The sequence below is a fragment of the Tursiops truncatus genome, chromosome 9, assembly GCF_011762595.2.
Source record: "Tursiops truncatus isolate mTurTru1 chromosome 9, mTurTru1.mat.Y, whole genome shotgun sequence".
Lineage (NCBI taxonomy): Eukaryota > Metazoa > Chordata > Mammalia > Artiodactyla > Delphinidae > Tursiops > Tursiops truncatus.
The window spans coordinates 45,636,204-45,663,522 of NC_047042.1; the positions used below are offsets into that span (position 1 = coordinate 45,636,204).

The window sequence follows — 27,319 nt, forward strand, 5'->3', positions numbered from 1 at the left end:
TTGTTTATTCCTATATCTAATATAAACATGTACCACTCCCCAGCATAGTCCCTGTCTGCCCGACCCCACTCTCCTGACCTCTGCCTGCCCCTTCCGGTCCCCACTTGCCAAGCTCTCAGTCTAGTGCTCCCGAGATGTCAAGCTCACCCCGAGATTTAATTTTCTTTTCCGTGGGCTTCTTCACCGCGCCCCCCATACTCCCAAGCTCCTATCCCCACCTTCAGACCACCTCACAAAGCCCAGGAGGCCGAGGGCATGCTGGCAGCCAGGGCCAGTATGATTCTTTGGTGCCCTGTCCGCCTCCTGGGCCATCGTGTAAAAGAGCAGATAAATTGGCCTTTGTTTGAGGCTCGCGTTGGGCTAGGCGGATTTCTGCTCTTACTCCCCCGCCCTTTTTCCTGGCGGCCACCTCCTTGTGGAACAGGGGGCGGCCTGGGGAGCCGAGAGAAGCCGCATTCCTGTGGGTGCCAGGCGGCTCCAGTGCTGAGCCACAGGGCCTGAGACACACACACAGAGGAACCCGCAGACCTCGTTGCCCTTGATCTCGCTCCCTCTCTCTCCCTCCGGTTGGGGCACCCACCCGGGAGCCTGTCCACCCACACTCGGATCCACCCAGGTCTCGGCCTTGGGCAGGAGCGTGTTGACCCGCACACCGACACACGCACGCACACCCTCCCGATGACACAGGCACAGGCTAGGCCGGGATCTCCCCGCCCATGCCAATCCTCTCTCTCCCGCCCCTTATCCCACAATCCCAGACGCGCCGGCTGGCCTCCTTTGGCTTCTTTGATCCCACCGGACGCCCCACGGCTCGCGCCGTCCCGGCCGCGCCGTCCTGGGAGTCGCCCATAGCGCGCCAAGGCCAGGCGGTGCTCGGCTCCTCCCAGCGCGCTCTGAAGCTTACTCCGACCTTGACACCACTCGGCCTCCAGAGCTCCCCAGCCCTAAGCGCGAGAGATGCCTCCTGGAACGCTGCCCCTTGCCCCTCTCACGCCCCCCAGCGCCTCCTTTTATTCGAAGAGCGGGACCTTTAGGGCTCCCCAACCGTCACCCCCTCCCCGCCCCGTCCCGCAACCCCTCGGATCGCGCGCCTCCCGCCGGCCGCTGGGATCCCGCCAACCCCTAGCTCTCGAGCCCTCCCCGGAGGCACGCCCTGAGGACAGACGCCCTCCGGCACCTCTGGGAAGCTCGCCACACCGGCGGATCCGCCTGCGGTCACCCCTCTCCTCCGCCCTTAAGCACCCCCTCCCACAGCGGCTGGGCGGACGTTCCCGCCTCCCGGGAGGTTGGGGAGGGGGCGCTGCGGCTCGCGCTCCCAGGTTGCCTGCGAGTGCTGCACACTGTACTTGGTTTTTCCATGGTCCCAGCGAACTCTGGGCCTCGAAAACAGCCCAAATAGTGGTAGCACATATGGGATTGGCTACATATTTTTCTACGCAGCCCCGTCCCCCCACCCCCGCCCCACCCCCGCCGCATCCGCGTTTTCTTTTGCATCTGACAAGCTTTAGGTTCCCCTGTGGTACAGGGCAGAAAGTATACACACAAGCGTATCGACTGCGGAGGGGCGGGGGAAGACTTCCCTTTCAATCATCCAGGGCTGCCGGCTGTAATGTAATAACCTGTTTTATAGGTCGAGCTCTAACCGTAAAGATAGGAACCGAGGGAATTTACATGAATCTCTCTTTAAAAGAGAAGAGAGTCCTGATTTGCAGCCATTGTTTCTGCTCTTTTGTTCGCTGGGACTCCGTATTTACTTCTGATTTATGGGGATCCGAAGGAGTCTCTTTGCCAAAAACGCACGTATTATTGAGTCTGTTCCACATCCTAAACCAAAATTTATATAAAACCGTGAAATACCACACATTACGACCTTTCGCCACAGGAAGGGGAAAAAATGGCTTCATAACATCATTCTACACACACACACACACACACACACACACACACACACACACAAGTTTCAGTGAGGATTCTCTGTCAAATCTCCACCATGCACAGTCTAGTGTACTTTTTTTTTAAGAAGTAGGTGGAGGTGAAGGGCGGTAGACAGTACCCAAGCTATGATTTATTTTAAAGCATTTTTTTTCTTGGAAAGGCGACAAGAAGCCACTGGAAGCTTGTTGTCATTCAAGGACTATTTCTGCCGTTTGTCATTTGCAAGATGGGAGAAGAGGGCGGGGGAAGAGGCAGGATATGGACTCAACTTTCATCTATAAACAGGGGTCACTAAACAGGGGACATTTCATTATTGCCCTTAAATTCACAGGAGCTAGTAAGCCTGCTTGCCACCCTGCAGGGTGGCCCTGGCTGGGCAGCTCCAGGGTCTGTGAGGTGGTGGGAGGAGGGAGAATCCTCACACACTGTCCTACAGGCTGAAAAAGATGCCCAGGAAATTCTCTGTGCTCATGGTGGGAAAATTGAACTCCTGGGAATCTGTGGGCTTTAGGTGTCCCCGACCAGGACATCCCCACCAGGAACCAGAACTGGACTCCAGAAGTTTCATCCTGGCCGGGGTTCATCTTCCTCATCCTCAGGAGGTAGCAGCTGGAACCCAAGGTTTGCTTTCACTCTGGAAGCAGCACAGCGCCCCAGCCTCTCTCCAGACTCACTTGCTGTAATTCTCCAACTCCCTCTCTCCTCAGTCCCTCCATAGTTTAAGGAGACTGACCTTGCTCTTTTACAACCATATCTGGGGCAGGGACAGTTCTTTAACAAAAATACCAGACTTTCTGGAATACAGAAAGAAGTACATCAGTGACTTGTAGCAAAAGAATCAGCTGGACTGGTTTACATGAGAACGGGAGTGTTAATTAATAAAAGTTAGTGATAGCATTAAAGGCAACAGCCGGCGAAGCCGAGTGGAGGAGACAGCTTCCCAGCCGGTTTTATTTAATTAGTAGCAATTAATACATTTTCTGCTAATATCCTTTAGAACTCTCAGTGACTTGTTCCCAGTGAAAGAGAATGGAGATGAAGCTTAGGAACACTTACAAACACTCAGGGCGTTTTGCTCTGATGACAAGAGAGATTGCAAATTCATTTTTTAAAATGTTCATAAACAAATGACAGGCACATTCTGAGGCTGCCTTGGTGGAGACAGTGAAATTGACAAATGGTCTTTGCTTGGGGGAGGGGCACTTTTTTGTTTGTTTTTAAGTGAAGATAATGCCTTAGGAGAGAGAAAGGGGGGGGGGGGGGAAAGACAAGTTAAAAAAAAAAAGAAAGAAAAAGAAAAATTATTTCAGACTCCAGGCAGCAGCAGATGTAGAAGCCCTTGCAAACACATCAGCCTTACACATATTGCAGATTTGGACACGTAATGCTTCAGACCACTGATCTGCTATTTTCTTAATTCCCGCTCTTCTTTTTCCATATGAATCAGTCTTTTGTCCTTCAGGGTTTGATTTGATCGCTACTGTTCACATTTCACTTTTGTATTTTCCTCTTCCTATACCATTACTCATTGAGTGCCCTGTGAAATTACAATCGTACATTTTCAACTCAGCAACCCATTTGCCGTGCAAAAATAGGGTCTAAATAATGGCTGAATTAGCCCTACTGGACAGTTTCAGATGTAACACTCTGTAATAATTATATTGCAGGCTGGATTAGGATGCTATTATCATAATCTGGACGTTTACAATTATCTGTAATTTGCAAAGATGCGCCAGGTCTTGATTACAGCAGTTTTTTTTTTTTGTATCACGCTAACCATCACTAAACAGTGACAGTAATAACAGCTAATTTTGCTGGCAATATAAGAGGTGCTGGGGTGTGCAAACAATTTCACACCTGGATGTGCTCACTCAACCAAGAATATAGAGAAAGAGCTTCTGCCCTGAGACTCAGAAAAATATTCTCCTCTGCTTCTGTTCAGTATAGATTTCTAGACCCTGATCACTGCTTAAGAGATATTCACTGGGGGTAAGTTTTTATTTCTTGCGTACTTCAAGACACAGTTCGTATTTCTCTTCTCACACTTTCCAAGCTATATGGGGTGCTGCTGTGATTTATTATGGACTGCAACTTTGCTTTAGAGATGTTTTTGAATTCTGACCTTTTATCGCCCTTAACAGTAGAAGGGTGGTCATTCTGGTGAGTAAAAGGATTTGGGTGAGAATGGGATCCTTAAGAGCTCGATTGTCTTTCTTGCTTTCTGTGCTGTTGATATTTGGTGCAGCTTGTGACTAGAGACTGGGAAATGGACCGGGTTTCTGTAAGGTATGGAGGGAGTCTTCTGGAGAGTCCAATCTAAAATATATTTGAAAAGTTGTTAAAGCTAGTCCTAGACGAATCCATTGAGGTCTTTACATGTGGCGATGACTTTAAGTTTGGGGGCGTTGAGAGAGCAAACGGAGTTCGCGACAAGTGCTCCTTTAGCATCACGGGTATGCGGACATCGGCAACGGCAGGTGTAGTCTGAATCTCTCGACTTTATAGCCCCTTTGACGCCTTCCTCCATTTGGGAGAAAGTTTCCGGAATAACTGGCCTCTGAAACCCTTTAGGGCTGCTTTGCGGTGCCTTTGCCTCAAGCTGGGGGTGGGGGGCGGGGGAAGGGGTGGGATGCCGATTGTAGAGCTGTTGCCCACGAGGCCCAAACGCCGCGACCTTGGGGTTGGAGGGGCACGATTGGCTGAGACGCAGAGCCGAGCTGCGGAGCCAGGGAACCGGTTTGATTTAGGAATGCACCCGAGGAAGACCCTCGCAAGAAGCGGTGCAGTTCTATCTATAGATGACGCTGTTTCCTGACCCAGTAGATGCTGGAAGCAGCTAGAGATGTTAAGTGCAGGAGCCTGAGAAATCTTTGGTTCCCTCACCCCAATGCAGAAAGGCCTTTCTCCAGCGGGAACCTTTGGACGAAAATTGTGTCAAAAGATAATGAGATGCTTATTGGCGCCGAGAAGAAATTTTCCCCTTCACCCTCACCGCCCATGCAGCTACTGTTCTTTTTTTTACTTGGAAAATATGGTCAGAATGAGGCTCTAGAACTCGAACTCCGGGGAAGTTCGAACGTGGGGAGGCGTAGTAGGCACCGAGACTGGGCGCTGCCTTCGCCTATGCCCCTCCTACCAACCCTTCTCTGGGGAATCACTTTACTATGGGGTCAATACATTCTAAAGAGAGAAAATGTTAACCCTTGAGGTTCAGAGGACCCAGAGGAAGCCCGATTCCAAAGCCAGTTCTGGGGAGGACCCCTTGATAGAACTTCCTGTTTAATTAAACTCATATTAAGAGGTAGAAAGAACGAGACAGGAGCAACAGGATAACACCTCCAATGCGTTAAAATGCATTTTCTGGGTTTCAGAATTCCATGCACTCACAGTGGTTTGGCATGTGTCTGGTGAATTTTTTTTTTCAAGAAAAATTAGTGTTGGTTTCGATGTATGGTAGCTTTCTCTCTAACGTAATTTGAATAATTCAGCAAAGCCCCACTACCAGCTGTACTTCTGCAGCCTCTTCCATTCTTTTCAGCATTATAATTTTGGTTAATTTTCAATTTTAGGTCCTACGTCTCTGCAATTTGTGTATGAATAACAGAATAATTTCCCTCTTTTGTTTCGCCTTTCCTGTTCCTGAATCTAAATAAAGATGGCTTTTTAGTATTAAAAGTGGAAGAAAATTACAGGTAATTATCTTTGACGGTAAAAACGCTGTAATCAGCGGGCTACATGAAAAATTACTCTAATTATGGCTGCATTTAAGAGAATGGAAAAAAACCTTCTTGTGGATAAAAACCTTAAATTGTCCCCAATGTCTGCTTCAAATTGGATGGCACTGCAGCTGGAGGCTTTGTTCAGAATTGATCCTGGGGAGCTACGAACCCAAAGTTTCACAGTAGGAAGGGGGAAAAAAGAAAAGAAAACATTTTTCCTAATGTAACAATACGAATGCTAGAAAATGACAAGACTGATCGGTTTTAAACCATTCTGAAGACTGACTGAGCGTGGAAGTTGCTCAACAAAAAAAGGAACGGGTATATTGGTAAGTAGTCTTTGCTTTGTGTCTAATTATAGTGACTGTCCTTTTGCACGACTGTATGTCGCTGTCATTATATGGAGCACTCTGAGTATCTCTATTGACTTCTGATAAATAGCTCAGTGGTTTCAAGGTTCATAATTTGAAGGATGCCCAGGTCTGTAGCCATTAATTCTCGCAGTATGGGGCTTCCTGCTTGTGTAACGAAAGGACTTTTCATTTTCATTATTTCTGTGCTTTCCACAAGATCGGAAGGATGTATTTCTTCCAGGATCGTGTATTTTCCTATGTAGCTAGCTTGCAAAGTGTTGTAAACATGAAGTAGTCATAACTGTGCATTTACTTTCTGTTTTTTTCTTTTATTCTTTCCTCTCTTTTTGTTAAAAAAAGCTGCTTCCAAACAAAGACAAATACAGCTGTATTATTTTGGCTGAGGAAAGGGAAAGGAGAATACTCAGTGTCAGCACTAGAAACTATTGGATGTCTAGAGGTTAACCTGGGGTTAGATCATTCTAATGATTTTTTAAAATAGATAAATGTGTAGAAATTACAGTAAAACTATAATATATAAAGGAAGCTGAGAAAACACCCATGGTTAATGTTAAAGTACTTAAGACAAAGGCCAGTGCTGCAAACTGCTATCTTTGCAGGCATTTGATGTTTATATATAGGGTTTCCCATATTAGGAAATAGGAATTCTTTTAAGAGTGATAGAAAATATACTGGGAGGGAGGGAGGAGGGGGTGGTGAGATAGAGACACACAGAGAGAAATATACAGGACACTCCCAGCGTTTTGTGGCTTTTACTCCATATATGAAAGAAGACAAAAACATACAAAGTATATGTACAACTAAAATTCAACAATATATACAGAAATGTTTCTTGATATAAATGTCCCTATTAGCTTAGTGAATGCCACCAATTCACCTAGGAAAGATGTCAAAGCAATAGAATATGGTGATTTGGGTTGTTTCCTCTGTCTTTCCTGATTCCAGTTCAGGGTTTGGGGGTAGGGGTGGGGGAAAAGTGGTTTTGTTTTGCTTTGTTTAAATCATCATTCTTGCTCATTGCATTTTGATAAAACATGCAGCGTTCCCTCTGTGGCAACGTTCTAATCTTACAGCTGATTTTTCCTTAGAGTAGGGCTGTTATGTGAGGTTTTCTTTTTTCTTTCCTTCCTTCCTTCCTTCCTTCCTCCCTCCCTCTTTCTTTCTCTCTTTCTTTTTTCTTTCTCTCTTTTTTTCTTTCTTTCGTTCTTTCTTTCTTTCGTCAGTCTGGGATTGTAAATAAAAATGCAGGAGTCCGAAATGCTTCTCTTTCATCATGTAATGTCTTAAGCTCATTAAACAAGTAAAAACGCTGCCATGTTTGCGCAGATTCTTCTGGTGGGGGAAAATGTCTGTTAAAAAAAGTCCTTTTGATGGATACTCCCAAAGAGAAAAAGAGGCTCAGCGCCTGGATCCCAAGGGGTATGGGAAAATATCCTTACAGTGAGAGGTTTCAGGAGTGCTGGCACAGAAACCAGTCCCCCCCATCCTCTCTGTACCTCTATCTCTCCTTCTCTCTCTCTAAGATGCAAAATCAATTACTGAGGCTGCTCAAGGGAAAAGGCAGATGAAGAAAGGAAATGAAAAAAAAAAAAAGGTGGGAAGGAAGGAGGGAGGCAAAAAAAGGAAGAGAGAGAGAGAGAGAGAGAGAGAGAGAGGCTGAGGGGAAGGGTGAGGAGAGAGAGAGGGAGCAAGCACCCAGACGGTCTGGCCACACATAAGAGTCCTCCCAAGCCTGCTCCTTGGCTCGGTTTGGCAGATGCAAGCAGGTCCCGGATCCTCCTTGCCTTGTTCAGACGTTTCCCTAGGGTATCGATTTCCCTCGGATAACTCACATCATCTGTGGTCTCTGCATCGTGTCCTGGTGTGGAGAGGAGTACCAATGCGAATAGCCGGGCATGTAGCTGTTGGGGGGCATACTGACGCCCTTGGCCGAGGCAGAAACGTCCCACACCGGAGGCAGCGCCGGCGAGCGCGGCGACAGGGCCGCTGAGCCTGGGAGAGGGTCGCTCTCATGCGGGTTACTGCCCTGCTTCAGCAGTTTCTTAAACTTAGAGCGTTTGTTCTGAAACCATATCTTCACCTGGAACGAAACGCAGCAGCCATCATTAGGCCCGAAAAACATCGAACCAGTGCCTATAGCTGGGAGAAAAAAAAAAAACAAACCCGCGAACGCCAAGCCCTCAAGACCCCGCCTTCCTCCACCTCTTTCTAGCCGCTCCCCTCTCCCCAACCCCACCCCACCCCCACCATTTACTTGGTATCTTGTCCGGATACCTAAAGTCATTGTAACTCTTCAGTTAGATGCAAGCCTAGGTTTGAAACAACAGCATAAATAAGAATAAAACAAGAATAAAGGCGAATGAAATAGCTGGGTTCAAAGTCTAAAGGAGTAGCTTTAAACGGAAAGCCAACTGAATGCACTTCCTCAAATAGCCTGGCATCTCTGCGTGTACTGTGAGCAAATGACTAAGAACAGATGAAAGCCTGTGCATTTATAACCAGATGTCTTGACTATATCTATGCATATACTGCATAGGCCACAGACTGTACATGGAGCATCTTCCTTCTGACATAATCCTGCAGGGATTAGGGACTGTGCCTCACTCGTTCCCTACTTTGTATGTTGCTCAGTCAAACTGTGGTCATGATTGTCAGTGCAGTCACTAAAAGTCAAAGGGCTCCGGAAAGTTTAATGCGAACCAGGAATCTAAGACGGGAGCATATCTAAGCTAACATCCCAGATCTACTGTATTTGAAAAAGGACATCCTATGGTACAGCTTCCTTTACCTTTAAAATTACTTAGCCCTAGGAGTCTGCTTTTCCAAGAGGAATACAAGTTACTGAGTAGCAGGAATCCCTTTAGACATGGCTCCAGTGGCAACATGGCAAGAGAAAGCAGGCTGAATTGAAAAGAAGAGCTTGAGGAGCATCTGTTCTAAGGCACCACAGAATCACTCCCCAGCAAGAGTCTCATAAAACCTGAAGTCCCCTTGCTGAAGATCACCCATTTCAGATGAGGCCTACCACCCCATGCAGCTAAGTTAATCGACAAGGACAAAAACCACAGGTGATTGCAGCCCGGCTTTATGACCAGGGTCCTAATACACCTGCCTAAACCTCTTCCTGTGAAGTCTGAAGTGCCCCATATGTCTTTCAAATTAGTAGGACAGGAGAACTTCAGCAACTGTACTTAACTGAGGCTTCACCTGCTGTAATTTGGGCACGTTTCTCTTTGATCTCCAGCTCTGCCATTGCTCCCAAGTTCTGTGATCCAGGGAGGTACCTTAGCCTGCATCAACCAGTCAACCAGGACGATTTAACCACTGAGTTTATGGCAATTTTCAGAAAAACTCACCTCACGCATCCTAGGATGAAGAGTGTGCGCCTTGGTCCCCTTACTGAATCCTATTGGAACCTATGCCTGTCTGGCTAACACACCCCCCTTTCACTTCGTAATTCTTTCAATGCCAATGAGTTGAAATCCTTATTAAGTCCCCGGGCCCACAAAAAGATCCTTAAGAAACATGGGTCTTATTCTGTCTCCTGACCTGAACATCTTTTTCTCTTTCTCCTGCTTGTTCTCTTTTGTGTTGTTCTACTCTGGAACAGGACTCGATTAAACTATCAGTTTGGTCGCCAAAGGACACTAGGCTGGGGTGGGGTCGTCGAGGGTTGGGAGGATGTGCAAATCCAATCCAGTATTCAACACCAGGTCATTTATTCCAAACTGTGTTGTCCCGGGAAAATGCGTAACTGGAGCAAAGGCATTTGTCATTAAGCTCCTTCCATCCTTGGTTGACTAGGCCAAGAGTTCCTCCTGATGTGCTCCCTGCCCAATCTGAAAGTGGGGTCAGCATTTCAGGAATACTCGGGCTTCTCGGGAATTACCTGTGTTTGTGTCAGTCCTAAGGAAGCTGCCAGTTCAGCTCTCTCGGGAAGGGCCAGGTACTGAGTCTGCTGAAAGCGATGGTTTAAAGCCTGGAGCTGCAGGCTGGAATAAATGGTCCGAGGTTTTCGAATCTTTTTCCCTTTTCCATTGAACCTGATTTCCCCGTTTTCAATCACTGTGGTTTTTTGTTGATCTGCAAACAAAGGATACAGAGGAGCGGTCACCCGTGAGGCTACTGCTGCAGTCTCCCTGAGCTTGGCCTGGCCTGCGCCGAGTCTTCCCAAAGCCAATAAGGGTTTCCTCGAAGCGTCCCCACGCCACCCTGACCTCTCTGGGTTCACAGTGCCCGGGTGCTCCCAGCGGCTGCAAAAGCCTCTTTCCGACCCTGACTCTGTCTCTCATAATGCGCGGTGGCCGTACAGAGGGAGCGCCCTGGGCCCCGGGGCAAACAGCCTAGCTCTGCCGCAGCGGAGGCGGCGCCAGCCGCTCTCTGGGGCGCGCGGCGCCGCTGGGCGACTGCTCTCTCCGCGGAGCGGGGCCCCTCGGCCTGGCTTTACAGTGCCCTAAGGTGTGCTTGAGCCACCCTAGTGATTTTGCGGCCAGCTGGCTTGATGTCACTAGCTCCAAGCCCGGTGCATCAAGATCCCTCGGTGTGTTCAAAAATGATTCTGCTGAGAGGGACCAAAACCCCAAACAAAACACAACGAGCCGCTCAGACCAGCACCCGAGCAGGCTGAGCCTCACGCGGCAACTTTGTCCCCCAAGGGTGCTGAGCCCTGGGCTTCACCTCCACGAACAAAGGAGCAGCCAACAGTGTATCGAAAACCCAAGGGAGGGGGCCCAGTTAGGGGTGGGTGTGGGAGACACCTCAAAGCCTGCGGGAAAGAGCCCAGTTGTCACCAGCTTAACCAGAGCCGGAGGCCACGCCAGCTTCTCCCCGGGTCACCGAAGCGCACTGGGCGCCTCACGCAAAGTAGGCCACTGGCCGCCCAGATTAGGCTGGGGAGCAAAACACGCTCCCCAGTTCCGGCCCAGAAATGTCCCCAGTCCTGCCAAACGCGGTTCACAACCCGGAGGGGAGGAGAGAGGCAAAGGGCGCACGGACCCAGCGGGCTGGAGAGCGCAGTGCGGACCAACAGGTCGAGCGAACCCCGCGCCGAGCCGGAGGCGCGGCCCGAGCGGCGCGCCAGAGACGAGGGAGCGAGACGGGTCCAGCCTCGAGGAAGCCGAGGGTCCGCGGCTGCGGGAAGGGGCCCGGCCGGGCGAGGCCGGCAGGCCGGCGCCAGGAGAGCGGGCGCGCACGAGGCCTGGCCGGGGGCGCGCCGGGCCGCCTGGGGGAGGGGGCCGGCGGAGGCCCCGGCGTTGAGGAAGTAAACGGGGCGGGCGGGGTAGGGGGCAGCCGGGAGGCGGGAGAAGCGAGCTGCCCCAGCGGCCTCTCACCTGTGTCGTCCCCTCGCGTCTGGGCGGCCGCGCTGCTGTTGTGGTAGGACTGGAGGTAAGGGCTGTGCTGCGAGTGGCTCATGTAGGGGTAGGCGGCGAGCGAGCGGTGGTTGTAGGAGTTGCCGCCGCCCGATGCGTAGGGCGAGCCGTGGTGGTGGTGCTGGTGGTGGTGGTGGTGGTGCGAGCCGGCCGCCGCCGCCGCCGCCGCCGCCGCCGAGTGCAGGCAGTGCAGAGGGTAGTGCGCGCCTGCCATGGCCGGGGAGCTCTGCTGCGAGTGCGGCTGCGGCGGCGGCGGCGGCGGCGGCGGCGGCGGCTGCTGCTGTTGCTGCTGCTGCTGCTGCTGCTGCTGCTGCTGTTGCTGCTGCTGTTGTTGCCCGAACTCCATGAAGGCGGATTTGGACGAGTCCTGGCCTTCCAAGCCGTCAGCCATCGTAGTCATGGTCATCATCAAAACTTTGGGGGCTGGAGAAAGCCTTCTCCCGGGTTTCCTCCACCCTCCCCCACTTGGCTCGCGCCGCTCTCCCCTCTGCAGCCACCTTAGCTCTTGGGATCCTTGCAAAATAAAAATAAAAATAAAATAATAATAATGATAATAAAAATTTAAAAAAGAGAGAGAGGGGGCGGAGGTGGTTCTTCCTCTCCTTCGCTCTTCTCTAATATATATATATATTTAATATAAAGAGATATAGTGAGCGGGGCCTTGTTAACTCAAAGGGAGGAGGAAGGGGGAGGGATGGGAGAGGAGAGGGGGGAGGGGGGAATCTGCTCTCCCCCCCTTCTTTTCCCCCCTTGGATTTTTTGGGGGCTGGTGCAGTTTAAGGCAGAGATTTTAAGGTGGATTCTGCGAAAGTTGCGCGTCTGCTTTCAGACTTGATGCAGACGCCACGAGTCGAACGGTTTGTCTCCAAAGGGCAGCGCCTCCCCATTGGTCAGTCGCCCCCTGACGTCACCGGCGCACGGCTTCCACTGGTGTGTGCGCGGCTCGCCGAGTTCTTCGCCTACCTTCCGCAACTCCAATCCCAGCCCCGAGCTGCAGCCGGGGGCCGCTTAGCTCCGCGCACAGGGCCTCCGGGGAGGGAGGTGCCTCCGCCCGGCCTGTCGCCGACGCCTCCCGCCGCAGATCGAGACCCCAAACCCGGAGCCTCAGTTCCCTATACCGCAGCCCTGGAACAGCCTGGCAGAGGGCTGCTCTCTCTCAGTCCCCTTGCACCCTAGCAGGCTGCCTGTGCTCAGAAGCAGTGTCCTCCGCATTTAAAGCAGGGCCCCCTCCCTTGACCTCCTCCCCCCGCCCCCAGTCCCACTGCAGTCCCGTGGGAGCCCCCTGTCACCGTGGATTTTTCTAGACGTACTTTATTGAAACCACAGAGGGAAGAAGAGCCCCCCACACCTGGGCCCCACCCCATGGGGGGGGTAGTAAAGAAAAAGAAAAATCAGACCCTATTCTGGCGAGGTTCCTGCCGTTTCAGGTCGTTATTTCTTATATAGTGAACAAAAAAAGGGGGGGAGAAATCTTTTTTTCCCCAGAACGCGCAGCTTGTTCTAAAAGCAAATCGTTGGAGGACTGACAGTAATGCATTTTTTCCTATTGAAAACAGAAGCTACTGTAATGCTTTCAAATATATGCAAATGATACATGCGGTTAGTGGTCTGGCAAATCTTGATTACAATATAAACTACCCAAGTAAAAGTGCCTTCGTCCTAAATTTGTCTCTCGATTACAATTCCAATTGATTTTATTTTATTGTCAACATTGTTAATGATAAAAATAGAGTCGTTTTACAGTTATTTTTACTTTCTGGAAGGAGGCAATTAGAGTTCTAATCAGGAATACACAAAAATCTCCCATGATTAACTGCAGTACTTTGTTCAAATTGCTGCTATAAAATTCAGAACAATTTGCCTGTAATGATTATGGACTGGGTTTATTTTGGGAGGTGGAATAAAAGTGGATATAGCATAAATTATCCTCTAATTATACACCAGTGTCGCCTCAATTATCCTCTTATCAAAATGGTTGTCTAACTGCCGCATTTAGTTTCAATTCTCTCCTTTTTTTTCTATAAAAAGAACTTCATACCTTGTTATTATTAATCCATTTATTATTTGCAAGGGGATTTATATCCGCACATCCAGGTGGTAGAACCACTTCTCTTTCAAAGATGGACTGGGGAAAGACATTAAGTTCGGAGCCGCCCAGGGCTGCGGATCTAGCCTTTCTCCCTCTAGTCTCCAGACACACTCAGGTCGAGGCAGCCGAGCAGAGACAGAGGAGCCCCAGCGTGCCGCTCAGGCCCAGCCACCAGGTAGGAGAGCTGGACTGGGGACCTGGCGCCGAGGAGGGCTGGCCGGGCCGCGCCCGGGTCCCCGACCTGGGACTGCGGGGATGCTCCGGGAGTCGGCACTGCCAATGGACCAGGACTGGGGGGCAAGGTATGCAGACCCCCATGGGCTCGGCGCCAGCTTTCAGTCTGCGAATAGATCCAAGCCGCGAGCCTTTGGCCACACCGAGAAATGTACAATCTAACAACTCCGGGCCAAAGTGTCTAGAGGTTGCGGGGACGAGTGTGGGTCTCCTCTGGGAAAACTACGGGGGCCTTCTTTGCACCCTATTTGCTTGGACTCCATAGGATGTGTGACCCAAGGAAGCCGAGAAATGGAGAATTTAGTGGTGCCGCTTGCCCCCGTAACTTCAGAAAAGGTGACTGCGGATAGGCAGCTCGGACTCTATTTACAAGTTACGCGGAGCGATAGCAGCTTATGCTAATTGATTTTCCCAGCTCCCAGCCCCGGGTCTCAAAGCGTGGCTAGACTAGTTTGCCTTTTTCTTTTTCTTTCTTTCCTTCCTTCCTTCCTCCATTTTATCAGATGACCTGAAACTCGCTGCCCGTGGGTTTTCTCCAGGGTTCCCCGGGCAGCAGCGTTTACTCTCCTCTCTCCCTCCCTTTCCTAGCCTGCCGCGCTTAACTTTTTGAGCCTCGGGAGCCGGTTCAGTAACTCTGAATTCATTTTTAAGTGGTGTGCCTTGTTCCTCTCCTTTTAACAAGAGGTGCACTTTAACACGCGAACCAGTAACCCGATCCATGCGTTTACAAATCGGCAGTGAATTAAAACAACAACAAAAAAGGCTTCAAGGAAAATGAAAGGTGGGCTGGGTAAGGGGGAGATGTGTGTAGGGTGTGTATCTGGGGGTGGGGTGGGGGTGGAGAAGGGAGAGTCAGGAAAAGAGAAGGTTCCCCCCTCCGCTGGCGTGCTCTCGGTGCACCCGGGCTGCGCGCCGAGTTTGTTTGTAATGTCCTCAGAGCCAGCAGGTAGACGTGGCAGTTTTATTGCTTTATCCCCTGCAGCTTGCTGTTAACACGGTGAAGGCCCCCCTCGCCCCCGCCTCCGTACATGTGTGTTTCTTTCTGCTCGCAGGTGCACTGCTTTCCTCGTCGACTTCCCCGACTCTGGCCTCACCCCGAGCGGGGCGAGTTGTGGCCGGGCCCGGGAAGGTCCCTGCACTGAGCACCAGATCCAGGGCGTAGCAGCCTCTCTTTGCAAAATTGTTTTTTTTTTTTTTTCTTTTTCTTTTTTTCTTGTTTGCTTAATACCCAAGGAAGCCCGGAGGGCGGGAATCGTCCGAGTAGTAGTTACAGGGCTCTCATCCCTCCCCCATTAGATAGAGGATAAAATCCCAGGACTGTGTTCCAGGGGAGCAAGCATGCAGCTGCACCGAGGCAGCAGTTTTTGTGTAAGGTAAAGACCTGCTGAGCGACCCAGAATGGGCTCAGACAGCCAGGGGTTGGGGAGTGGAGCGAACGAGGGCGAGGGGTTCTTCCCAGCTTGATAGAGGTCTCTGTGCGCGCTTGCAGGGTAGAATCCAAACTGCAGGCTTGAGCGTCCAGCTTTCCAGCTAGTCCTGGGAATAGCTAGCGAGAGAGCTAGTGTGGTCCCACACAGTGCGCCAAGGTGGCCCGCGGCGAGTGGCTGCCACGTGTGGCCTCTGCCACCAACCTCGGTGCGAGGAGTTCGGCGCTCAGTGGCTGCTTGAGGCAGGGGGCCCGCTGCCCTCGGCCTCTTCTCTCCAAATGAACCGGCATCTGGGCTGCCAAGTCCTTCGCCCAGTGTCATGGGCGGCGGTAATGAGCTAAGGCAAGTCGCCCCTGGTTTGTTCTCGTCCAGCCGGCACCTCCAGCCCATCATTGAGAGTCAAGAACTCCCGGATTCTTCAGGGCTTCGAAGCGAAGGCTCACACTTCAGGGGCTCCAGGCCCCTGCGCCCTGCTGGTCGCCAGCCGCCAGCCCGGTCCTGCTCCAACCTCTTTGTCTTGCTGGCTGGGGAACCCGAGCCAGCCCTGGGGGTTGGAGGAGGAGGGCAGGTGAGGCCTAAGAAGTTTTTATCATTCAAAACAGAAGTAAAGCCGGCAATCTGGAGACCTAAGTCTCTTTTAGGGCCTATAGTAGGTGAGGGTCATATTCACTAAAAAGTTTTAAGAGGCAGGGTTTGAGGCCTAAACTGCCTTTTGCTTTTTAAGACGTTGAGGTGTTGGGGCTTGTATTCCGGCCGTCAGTGTTATTTAGAGAGAAATACCAACTGATTGCCAACGCTAGACCCTGTGCGTGGGTCAGCGCACCCAGGGCCACCGTGGGAGGAGCAGTCTCTTTGGGTGGAAAGTCCCCTGCCGTTCTATCTATGGACTAGTGTTTGCAGCGCGCATAGGTCAGGGGGTAGATTGGGTGCCGGTGGAGGGGTGGAGGGTTTGCAGCCTCCTCCGGCTGTAGAAATACATTCAGGCCAGGCAGGGCCTGGCTGGGTTTGGTTGCTAAGTTAGGCTCAGTTATCACGTTAATTCTAAAGAAATTAGACCTGGATAAATAGCCTTTGAATTCAAAGAAATAACTCGGTATTGATTTACATGGCCATGCTAAGAACCCCCTTCTCAACGGGAGGCATTGGTGGAAAAAAAGAAATTCCTGCTAGTCTTTACCCCATTCAACGTAAAATGCTGTTTGTGTATGTGTGTAGGAAAAGCGTGCTCGATATCCTGGAAACCCAGGCACCTTTTCCCCCTCCCCCAACACACACACCTGGGAAAGCGTGGGGGGAACACGAGAGCTGCCTCTGTCCCTTTCTTAGCCCAGGCCAGTGATGGCATCTTCAGGAGTAGTCAAAAGTATCAGACTCTTCAAGAAAGCACTGATATTACGGCATTGTTTTCTCTAGTGACAAAACTATAATGCCATATTAGCACCCTCCCCTCCTAGGCTCCCCCAAATGCAACTAAAAAGTGGTCCCTGTTTACTCCTCACTCGGAAAGAGGCTCACTGAAGTCTGGGGACAACACCTCTCTCATCTATCCAGTCTTGGGCCCAAGAACAGACAGCTAGAAACCCCAACATGGATGGCAAGGGCCCACAAGGGCCAGTGGTACCTACTGAGGGCTTCACAGACTTTTTCTAGACTGTCCAATTTGGAGAGTAGTAACTAAGAATGTTCCAACTTAGAGGCTCCTCTTCCAGGTCTTTTTGAACCTGATTTTCAAATTCAACACCTTTTGCCTCTCCCTGACCCCATTTCCAGGCTCTGATCATCCAAAGCTCTCCTAACAGACAGAGTCAATGTGCTGGGCCTAGAATGGATTGGGGTGGGGTGGGAGTGGAAAAACACATATTTCTGCTTTCCTTGGTTCTGAGGTTGAGGCTGTATACTGAGCCTCCCTCCTTCCCTCCCTTTCTTCCTCTCTTTTATCAAGCATAGGACCCCACTCTGTAATAATACACAAATACTCTTCTTTCTCTCTGTCCAGGAAAAAAAAGAACTCAACAGTGTTTGAATACTTAGATTAGAACAAGATAAATGGTGCTGTTTGTCTTTTTAATCTGTCAGATAAACCAAAGCTGAGCCCCCCGTATTTGCCCTGCTGGGAAATGTAGCTGGGGAAGGTGGAAGGCAGAGGTGTTAGAAGTCAGCTTTAATCAAGCCAGTCTTTGGAAACCAGGACCCCTGACCATTGGAGGATAAATGCAGTCCCGGAGTGGCAGGGAGCAAGCATCAACAGGAAATGGCTGACTATTTTTAGGCATAATAAGGAGTTAATATAGCTGGCCAAGCGTCTTCCTAAATGCCTCGAAGCATCCTCTGTTTTAATTCCTGCATCCCTTCATCAGCAGTAACAACAACAAAGTCACAGCAAATGCCTGAACATTAAAGGAGAGCCAGGTTTGGGACAACTCTTCAGAAAACCTGGGATGGAGCACATCCTCTTGCTATCATGTGAATTCTTAGATGGTTCTCTAGTTACAACAGAAAAAGAAATGAAAACCAGTTTTCATTATAGAGTTGTTCTGTACCTGACTACCCTTGAGATGTCAATGCTCTGGTGATTTTCATGCTCATGCCTGTACATAGGCACTTCTTATTCCCTTTATTTTCTAACATCCCAATAAGTGGAAAGGTAATTTATTAGGTTTTAGCAACACTTTCCTTAGAGGGCAACTAGTTTGAGAGCCCTTAAAAGTGAGGGTTGTTAAAACAAACTCATTCCCCTAACTATGCCCTTTCTCTTTTCTTTTGTTCACAATAAAATCCCTTTTATATAACTCTAGGAGAAAGAAAGCCCTCCCCATCCCACCCAGGGGAATGAAATAGTATTTTTCTGTAGGTTTCACTAATTTTGTGCAGAGAGCAAAAATTCTCCCTCTCTGTCTGTCAAGCGAGGCCCCTCCCTCAGAGCTCCAAGTCTTTGCTTCTCTACACACTGAGAGTTGTGTCCATTTGGACACACATCTGGGTTCCTATTTGGGCTCACCATCTTTCTTCCCACATTCTGGGTGGAGGCGAAACAGAGAGAGTGGAAAAGCAGAGGATGTAGAAAGAAAGGGAGTTTGACAGAGAAGAAAAATTAGAGTGAACAGGAGAGAGAATGGGTGTGAATCTGCTTCATTTTGAGATTACCTCTCTTCAAGTTTTCTTTCCATCGTGTTCATTAGGGACCACTGCCCCACAGTGTTAGTTGTTCAGCGAACGAACAGAACTAAGGCTGATAGAAGCAGCCCTGTTTGCCAGCGGGCCTGCTGCACCTGTATTTACTTGGGGGCCTAGGGGGATGGCTAGACCCCAAACCTAGTGGCCCTCCCACTAGTTTCCTTTACCACTTTCTCCCCTCTGCCCCCTGTCCCTTAGCCTGCTTTCCCTTCAAACACCTAGATCGCGTTGCCAAGTCGAAGCTGGAGGACCCTTTAAAAAGTTACAAAAGCGGTCACCCTCCCTGCACAAACGAGTCATTTTAAGAAGGAGGCTCTGGAGGCACAAAGGTCTTGGGCCCAAGAGTTTAAAAGCGAGTACAGCGATTGGGGATTTCAGGGCAGCCAACAGACAGGCGGGCGTCCAGGGCTCCCCTCGGGGCTGGGGTGAAAGAAGGGACGGGGGAGGACAGGAGCCGGAGGGCGGGCAGAAGCAGAAGGCGACAGGAACGCCCGCCCGCATCTGGCTCCCACGCGCCGCTGTCTGCGGGGAACGTGGGGCCGGATAATGGAATTCAGGAGGCAGAGATCCTCCCAGAGCCAGCCACTGTCTTGTACAGATTTGTAGAGAAAGCCTCACTGTAATTAAAACCGTACAGTCAGATTAATTCAATGTGCTGCTCGGCAGCGATTTTAATAGTAAAAATCCGCTTTAAAATTGAATTAGGGTCGAAGAAAATTTCTGCGAGACTCGCCGGGCTTGCCAGTTTTCATTGAAGCCAGCCCAAGCTGGACTTGGACGGTGGCTGCACAGTGTCGTCCCCACCCTCTTCCGTGGCCCTAGAAAAGGGTGGGGGGAGGGGAGGGGGAGGGGACTGATCAACTTGGGGCGCCAGTTTGGGCGCGAGGCTGGGCGGCCTGAGCCAGGCCCAGGCAGAGGCGCAGGGCCTGGGATTACCCTTCAGATCTCCGGGTTCGAGGCAATGCAGATTTTTGACACCCAGGACTCCCCCTTCCCTCCCTTTTCGCGAAGTTTACGGCTCAGGTAGGGTTTAGGGAAAGAGAGCCCTACTGTATCTTGAAGCCATTTCCCACTGTGTGTTCTCGCGTGCGGGGAGGTTGGAGCCCTCTCTGTTTGGACGCTCCAGTGACAGACAGGAGAAAGCTGTGGTCCTCTCCATCCCCACCCCCTTTCTCTTCTTGAAAGCCTTCCAAAAATTAAGAGTAATATTTCAAGCAGGCTTTCAAAATGTCTCCCAAGCTTTGATTTGGCTAACCGCCACGCTTACCCTCCCTCCTCACTCCCTATCCTTTGCATTTCTGGTGGTGGTGACATAAGCGTGACATAAAAACATTATTATGTTTTTACCCTTTAAGGTTAGACACCTTAGAGCTGAAAACGTGCCCCAAAGTTAGAGCTGAAAACGTGCCCCAAAGTTCCTGGAAGAGGTGGCGGCCGAGGGCTAGCCGAGAGGCTCTCGCTTGAGACCGGCTGGCGGGGCAGGGGGAGGGCTGAGGGAGCTGGACCCGGCTCTTTCCCGAGGACAAACGGGTTTTCAAGGGCTCAGAAATGGTCCCAGGCTGACCCACGGACCCGGCCCTTGCAGTGGCCTCCTCGGCTGCTGAATATACGCCGGCGCATCACACACGCGCATACACACAACCTGAGACGAAAATTCCCTAACGAGTTAGTCACATCATCAGACCTGGGAAAACAAAAACCACTGTGGGTCCCTGCTCCTCCGGCAACATGCGCAGACGCTTTAATTGCGGCAAATTGTCCCTCTGTCCCCTTTTCATTTTCTCGCTCCTCCGTTTATTTTTAGTACACTTCGAATGCCTACACACTTCCCTAGTCAGGAGAGCGCGGAGCAATTATTGCCTTTGCCTTCAGGGTCTGTTTTGCCAATCGCTGAATGGGGATGGAGTAAACAGGGAGAAAAGCGCGGCTCGTTATTGGTCTTGCTTATTTCAGGTGGAGGACGGTAAATAACTCTCCCTACAGGGCTACCCCTTCCTCGTTTCGCGGGTCCCAATTATCTGGAAGAAAGGAGATGCGTCCCCCTCCCTTCTCCTCCCATCACAGCCCACTCCGCGTGCGCCAAGTTTTACTGGAACCCAGCAAATCCCGGCAGAATTGGCGGGATCCTCAGAGAGTAGTTAGGAAAAGAGAATCCCACAAGGGCCCAGCTCTTAATTCTATATGGAATAGAAAGACGCAACGTGAGCAGACTTCTTCCCCCCCGCACCCATGCAGGGAAATGGGGTCCTTTTTCTCTGAGGGCCACGTGGGTGTTAGACGCCCCCAGGTAGGTGACAAAGAGCCTTCATGGGGATCCTTCTCCGTCCAAGGAAGATTTGAGATTGGTTTGGAACAGTTTTGGACAGTCTGTTAGGACGGCTATCGATCAACATTGCTGATGTTCTAAATATTAGCCAGGAATTCTTAGAGGAGAACTTTAACTGTCGAGATGTGAAGTGCTGTCTGGAACTCTGCTGAGGGCCATTCTTCACCCTACTGTCTCTTCTCTCCAACTTCATGCGACAGGCACAGCGGCCGGGGGTGGAGAGGGAGGCAGGTGTCTGCAGCGGCAGCCGAAAGCGGTATCCGGCGTCCTGCAGATGGATCCGAAACAAATCAGTTCAGGATTAACTTGCCTGACTGCTGAATTGTCTCCAACTGCCAAAGCTGCTGGGCCGCGCCTGCCGGGGCGGGTTCGGTCACTCGCGTGTCCTGAGCGCGCTGTCTCTCCTCTGTCCCGGCCCACTGGCAGGCCGACCTGGGACCTGTCCGGCACCGGGGCCGGCTGGCAGGACGTTTTAAAGGAATGCAGCGAGTATGAACGGCTCCATTCTCTCACACATACCCTTCCTATTTTTTTTTTTTTTTGCGGTACGCGGGCCTCTCACTGCTGGGCCTCTCCCGCAGGCTCCGGTCGCACAGGCCCAGCAGCCATGGCTCACGGGCCCAGCAGCCATGGCTCACGGGCCCAGCCACTAAGCGGCATGTGGGATCTTCCCGGACCGGGGCACGAACCCGTGTCCCCTGCATCGGCAGGCGGACTCTCAACCACTGCGCCACCAGGGAAGCCCAACCTATTTCTTTTTTTTATGAAAACATTTACAAGGTACCTAATTTCAGATCGTGGAAGTAAATTTCATGCTAGGATATATTTTACAAAACATGTACTCTTTCGTGGCCGGAAGACGTTTAATTAAAACCACACTTTGACAAGTTGCGTTTCAAAGCGAAGTCACACCAGCGCAGAAGTCTAATTCATATTCAGGATGCAGCCTGTAATCCACGGTGTTTGAAAACGCCAGCCGAGGCAACGTGGGATCGCCCTGCTCTCCTGAGGACTGGCTTGGGTTAGCTGCCTAGTCTTGGGAAGATAGAAGAAAGCTTCCTGCAGCACCTTTAATGTCCTTAGAGTAACACCTACAGCATGGTCAGAGGGTCCCAGGCACTGGAGTTTAATCAGGAGAGCAGACAGGGACAGATGTTGAGGCAGGGAGCCTGGAGAAGAAGTCTCAGTGGGACTGAGAGTCCCGAGCTCCCTAGCCACCTTCTCGCTCCGTGGCTGACCTGCGCTAGAGGAAAGGGAATCTCCCCCACCCCTCTAACTACCTTGGTTCCTGAAGACCCAAGATACGAAGGAGTAGGAAGTTTCTCTGCCCCAGCTGATTTGTGGGCATAGCTCTCAGGGTTCTCACGGAGGAGGTAGCATTGGTTTCCAGAAGCCTTCGCACTATCAACTGCATTTTTGTAGTTGTCCTCAATAATCTTCCTTTTTACCCCCCTTTGCCATTTCCCTATAACTTGACAAGCCCCAACTTAAGTAAGAGGGGAACAGCCCCACATGGGAAGGACGTGCTCCCAGCTCAGCTGGTTTACCAACACTCCAGCGGCACAAAGAGCTAATGGCCAGCCTCACCTGCTGGGATAGGCAGGAGCTAGAAAGTACCCTAAGGTCAGCACAGATGGGAGACAAAGAGACTGCAGGGCAGTCTGGGTTAAGGCTGAGAGGAAATCTGGAAACAGCAGCTCCAGAGGCTGAAGCTGTGATGGAGGCTGGGCTCCAGGTCACTGTCCTGTCTGCACCTCAGTGTTTCCCACCTGACTCCCATCTGCTAGTCTTGTCTTTTCTCAAAGATGACAGTGAGTTGTCATCAAAGTTCTGGGACATGAATTTGAGACTTACGTTAGTTCAATTCTACCCCAAACCCCCTTCACTTATCACAGCCACTCCCAAGACAGGGATTTTACTTCAACTGGGGGCGGTGAAAATTACTGATTGGCTGCTGGACTTTTTTTTTTTTTTTCAGGTTTATATTTGCTTTCAAATACACCATTATTTTCCTAAAGCACAAAGATAAGTCAGTTTAAGAAAACCCCAAATTCAGTGTTCAAGAAGTATTTTAAACAACATGGCTATCTCATCTTGAAGGCTCTTTTGATTTTATTGGGCCAGTTTAGGAGAAAGCCTGATTTCTGCAAAGGCAACCCCCAAACACAATTGTGATAACCTCTTTTTCTCTATTCAGAGGCTACCAACCAGCACTTCTGAAGGTTCAGTGGGTATCTCCTTCACAAATAGACATGGATGTTGGCAGCTAAATGTTTAACAGTATGTCAACTTAATACTTATTGGTAAAATACTACTGACCTTAGATTAACAGATAAGACCTTGAAGTCACCCTTTAGTAGCTTGCACTTTGGAGGGCTGGGGTGGAACTCTGGTTCACACCTTCCAAAAAAAAGAAAGAAAGAAAGAAAGAGGCTATGTTATAATGGAAGGGTCTGGAGGATGAGAAAGACCTAAGAGACAAACAGAGGCACTGCTGGGATGGTTTTAAGCATCACATTGTTTGAAATGAGCACTAAAAAGTATGTACCTGACCAAATGCATTTGAAGCCTAATCCTACATTGGAGGCTTGTGAATTACACAAAAGGGGAGAGGAGCTGCAAATAATAATCCCCACCTGTTTTATTTCAGTGACATGAACAAGCAGTTTTCCTGTCACAGACAGAAGCACTCTAAGGGGTGTTGAAGGGCCATTTGTGGGCAGTAATTCTGGCAAGGATATATGGCGGGAAGAGTACAGGGTGGTTGGTAACTGTCAGGACGGTGCTGCAGTGAGGGCAGGCAGCAGTGCTGTGTGCAGACGGGGCAGGATAGGTAATATTTCCCAGCTGGCCCACCCTTTCTGCAGCCCTAGAGAATCAATCTCATCCTTTCCACCCTCAGAGCTTGCGTGGAGGTGGAAGAGGCCCAGCGGGTCTGGAGATCCATGTCATGTCTCTACCTTTCTAGCTCCTTCTGCCCTTCTATAATTAGCCCCATTTCACAGATGTGGGCGCTAACCCACGGATCTTGCCACACAGGCCACTTTGGTGTCTGGGAAAGGGAGAGGGGTGGAGCCACAGGTGTTCTGCCTGCCCAGCAACAATGAGGTCCGGGGATGGGGGTGGAGAAAGAGTCAGTTTGGGTTTTTTCTCAAGCCAGGCCTGTACATGTAATGTTTCTGCTTCTGAGACTCATTTGGTCAATGAGGTAGGAGTGATTTTCATGTGACAGATCAGGCTCGGGAGATAAAACATTGACACAAATCTCAGGGCTCTAAAGGCAGCAGTCCTCAGGATTCCTTGACTTCCTGTCATTGCTCTTTGAACAGACTCCTCTCTCCTTCTTAAATTCTGACTACTTTAACCCTTGCTTGTAGTAAATGTATGTGTAGTTAGAAAATATGTCTATTTTCCACAGGAATCCAGCGTGCCAAGGCGAGAATCAATACTAAAACACTCCTTTTATTTTTAAAGTGGGTTTCAAAGGCCTATTGTGGGGGGACCGCGATGTCAATGTGACCCGGAGACGCAGTAAGAGCAGCGTTCTATTGGCCGCCAACGCCGCCCCGGCCTCCGCCATACTTGGCTCACGTGTGCACCTTATCATGCAAATCCGACGACTGGGGCATGCGCACTGCTTCCCTGGGGGGTACCCGCCTTCAGCTCGTAGTTGGGACCAAGGCTTCCAGATGCGCAATAATTAGGTTTCCTCATTAAGCAAAGGTTTCCCCATCATTGCCCTCCTCCCACCATTCTCATCCGCGGAGCTCCTTACAAAATAAGCTGATAACTCGCCGCCCCGCCCTCACCCCCACCTCATCTCTGCCGATCCCAACTTCGGTCCACGGCTCTTCTTTTTAGGATCTTTGCATTTTAGGGTGCTTTACATACCTCTCCATTATTCTTTTTCTTTTGACCTGCTTTAAAGGATATTAATATCTGATTCTCCCTTAGATCCCTTTCCTCATCCCTCCCTCTCAACGAGGTAAAAATTTCCCTAGCGATCGCTCTGAGAGGACGAGAGGGTCAACACCGCTGCTCCCCATTGCACTGGCTTTGAGCCCCCCCCCCCCCGCCCCCGGGCCGTGGGGGTTTCAGTCCAAAGCGCAGGAGCGTGGATGGCCCTGGAACTCGGTAGGCGCTAGAGCCCGTCACCAGTCAAGCCCGACCGTCCACCCCCAGGCATCAGGCCGCTGAGAAAAACCAAGGACAGCATTTGGAAGCCCGCCTGTATGTGTGGGGGCTGCTCTTCGGCTCTGAGCCCCCGCCTCGCTGCAGAAGCGTACAACTCGGGGAACTCCTCCAGGGTGTCCTCCGAACCTCTCCAGGGCCCCCTATGCGGGCACTGGGACCCCAGGGATCCATCTCCTTAGAGCAGAATAACCTTTTCTGGAAAGAAATCGCAGTAGGCGAGAAATAGCCACCATTACGTTCAAAGTCTCCCGCGGGAAAGCTCCGTGGCTCTCTCTGCTGGGAGCTCTGCTTGACCCGCGTGCGGCGTCGTGGCGAGGACAGCGCCCACACGCGCTCCCGGAGTCGCGGTCGGCTCGTTCTCCCTGGTATCGCTCCTTTGGCTTTCAATTACTCTCAGCTTACCTGCAGGGCGAACGGATTTGTATTTTTCCACCAAAAAACCTCCTGCCCTGGATTCCCCCAGGTTCCCCCTTCCCCCTCATCCGACCTTAACCAAGAGAAGGGCGAGAGAGGGGTTTGATTCTCTGATATGACACGAATAATTGTTGCATCATGTAACTTCCTACATCTTGGTTTTAATTTGCAGTGAACCAAACAAAGATATTTGCAATTTAAAAATAAGCACTCGATTTAATAAATGGGAACATTGTGCACGGAAGACTATGTCCTCCCCCCCAGCAAGCCCCTTCAGAAGACGTTATTAGCTCTGACAGCATGCCGCTCAGGTTTGCGGAGAGGATTTTGTAAAGGGATGACAGACAGGAAGGCCAGCAATCATGGGCTCCTTGGGCTGAAGCTTTTTTTTTCTTTCTTTCTTTCTTTCTTTTTTTTTTTTTTTTTTTATCAGAATGTTCTGTTCGATGCCATTTATCCTTGATGATAGAAAATTGCGCTGTTGCCAGGACGCTGCTGCTGCCGCTGAAATAGAGGGCAGGAGACACATTTCCATTTTCCGGCTTGAAAGCTATTCAAATGAATTTGCAGAGAGGGGGGAACGTCTAGCGATAAACAAATGAGAATAAATCGAGTTCCCCTTTCCATTCTTTCCTTTAAATGGGTAGCTCTTCATTTCCGATATACAGATTTTTGTTCATCAGTGTTTGGGAATACCTGGGAGATGGTGTAAGCCAACGTACAATTTATTTTGATGCTCTTAAAGTGACTAACCACATAAACATTTTAAAAGAACGTATGTCTAAATATATATAAAGTATAAGAATTATATATACATAGATCCCGTACATACCTGCCTTCACACAATTCCAAACTACAGTGGAGGATAAACTCTTAGCAGAGTTTCAATTGAATATAATTTGCAGGCAATCCTGGCTGAGTTATGGACTTCTTACTAGTTTGCATATATGTATTGTTAGATGGGATAGATTTTACAGCCCTCTCCCTGTGTTATATATTTTAGGACACTATGTAATTTAATTACCCTGTAGATCTTAGCTGATTTAAACACCTTCCTTTCCCTCAATAGATAAAAGTCACCCTCTTTCTTTCAAGTTAATTTTCTAAACCTACCTTTGAAGTTTTGTTTCTAAGTTGGCAAATACAAGTCAAAAGAGTTAGTGCACAGCGCCTTTAAAGGACATGAAACAGAGAGAGACTGAAGCCTGTGCTTCCCTTCCTTAAAATTTAGATTCTTTGCTAGATTAAAAAGATCATATATTAATAGTAACTTAAGGGATCATGCCCAAAATATGACATTTTAAAAATGAAAACTTCCTAAAAAAATCCAAACCACTAGAATACATATAAAAACATTAGCAATGTCCTGACAGAAACTATAAAGCTTGTGAGACCACCACTACGTTTTAACAATTAAATAACTTTTATTGAATTCTAACTTTAATTTTTTTTCCAAAGTCAGATCCCGGCGTTTAGAAAATTTTCAGTAATATAAAGGCTTTTCAAATACAGCGACGAATTGTATTTAAGATTTCAGCTGGTACTTTAAACTTGAAAAAAAGAAAACCCACCCGGCAATATTTTAAAACTTAACAGTGTTTAACTGAGTCGTGGGTCTCTAACTACTATGTTTTTAGCTACAAGATTGTTTCCGAGTAATAGGTAACCGTTGGCCAAACCAGGATTGCCGAGAGAATAATAGTGTAAAATCAGAAAAAGAGAAGGGCGGAGAGTGAGTTGATACTGATGTTCCGAACTTTTCCAGTTGAATTTTCGGGTAACTCTCTCCACACATCCTTGATTTCTAGTTACTGATTCCGAAACAATCCTAGTTCCAGCTGAAAATGCCCCCTTAACAAATTCTCATGATAATGAGAAAACAATTAACAACACCGTCAGATGAAGCTGCATAAAGCAAAGAAACGGCCTAAGAAAGTCCAATTTGCTTGTGTTTGCTGTGGTTAAAGCAACTGGAGGTGAATGTAGAGTGTTTAAGCACTGAAAGAGATTCTTTTCCCCTTATCCTTGGCCCTGGGAATTGTGTTCCGGACAAAAAGCTTCACG

At 49.7% G+C, this 27,319-nt stretch overlaps 1 protein-coding gene across 1 annotated transcript; it reads right to left on the reverse strand.

The window, feature by feature from the left end:
- Positions 1 to 6,766: 6,766 nt before the first annotated feature.
- On the reverse strand, positions 6,767 to 12,200 carry DLX6 (distal-less homeobox 6). Its single transcript, XM_019927738.3, has 3 exons — positions 11,359 to 12,200; positions 9,918 to 10,111; positions 6,767 to 8,108 (listed from the first exon to the last, which is right to left on the reverse strand). Exons 1-3 carry the CDS (start codon positions 11,804 to 11,806, stop codon positions 7,857 to 7,859), a joined length of 894 nt encoding a protein of 297 aa, XP_019783297.1. The 5' UTR covers positions 11,807 to 12,200; the 3' UTR covers positions 6,767 to 7,856.
- Positions 12,201 to 27,319: the final 15,119 nt, after the last annotated feature.

What these genes read in the sequence shown, in the direction of transcription:
- DLX6 (XM_019927738.3), bottom strand. Translation starts at nt 11,806, where the DNA reads ATGATGACCATGACTACGATGGCTGACGGCTTGGAAGGCCAGGACTCG. An exon ending in GACGCGAGGGGACGACACAG is followed by an intron (nt 10,112 to 11,358) that starts GTGAGAGGCCGC and finishes CTTTGTTTGCAG; the next exon opens with ATCAACAAAAAACCACAGTG. An exon ending in TAGGACTGACACAAACACAG is followed by an intron (nt 8,109 to 9,917) that starts GTAATTCCCGAG and finishes GTTTCGTTCCAG; the next exon opens with GTGAAGATATGGTTTCAGAA.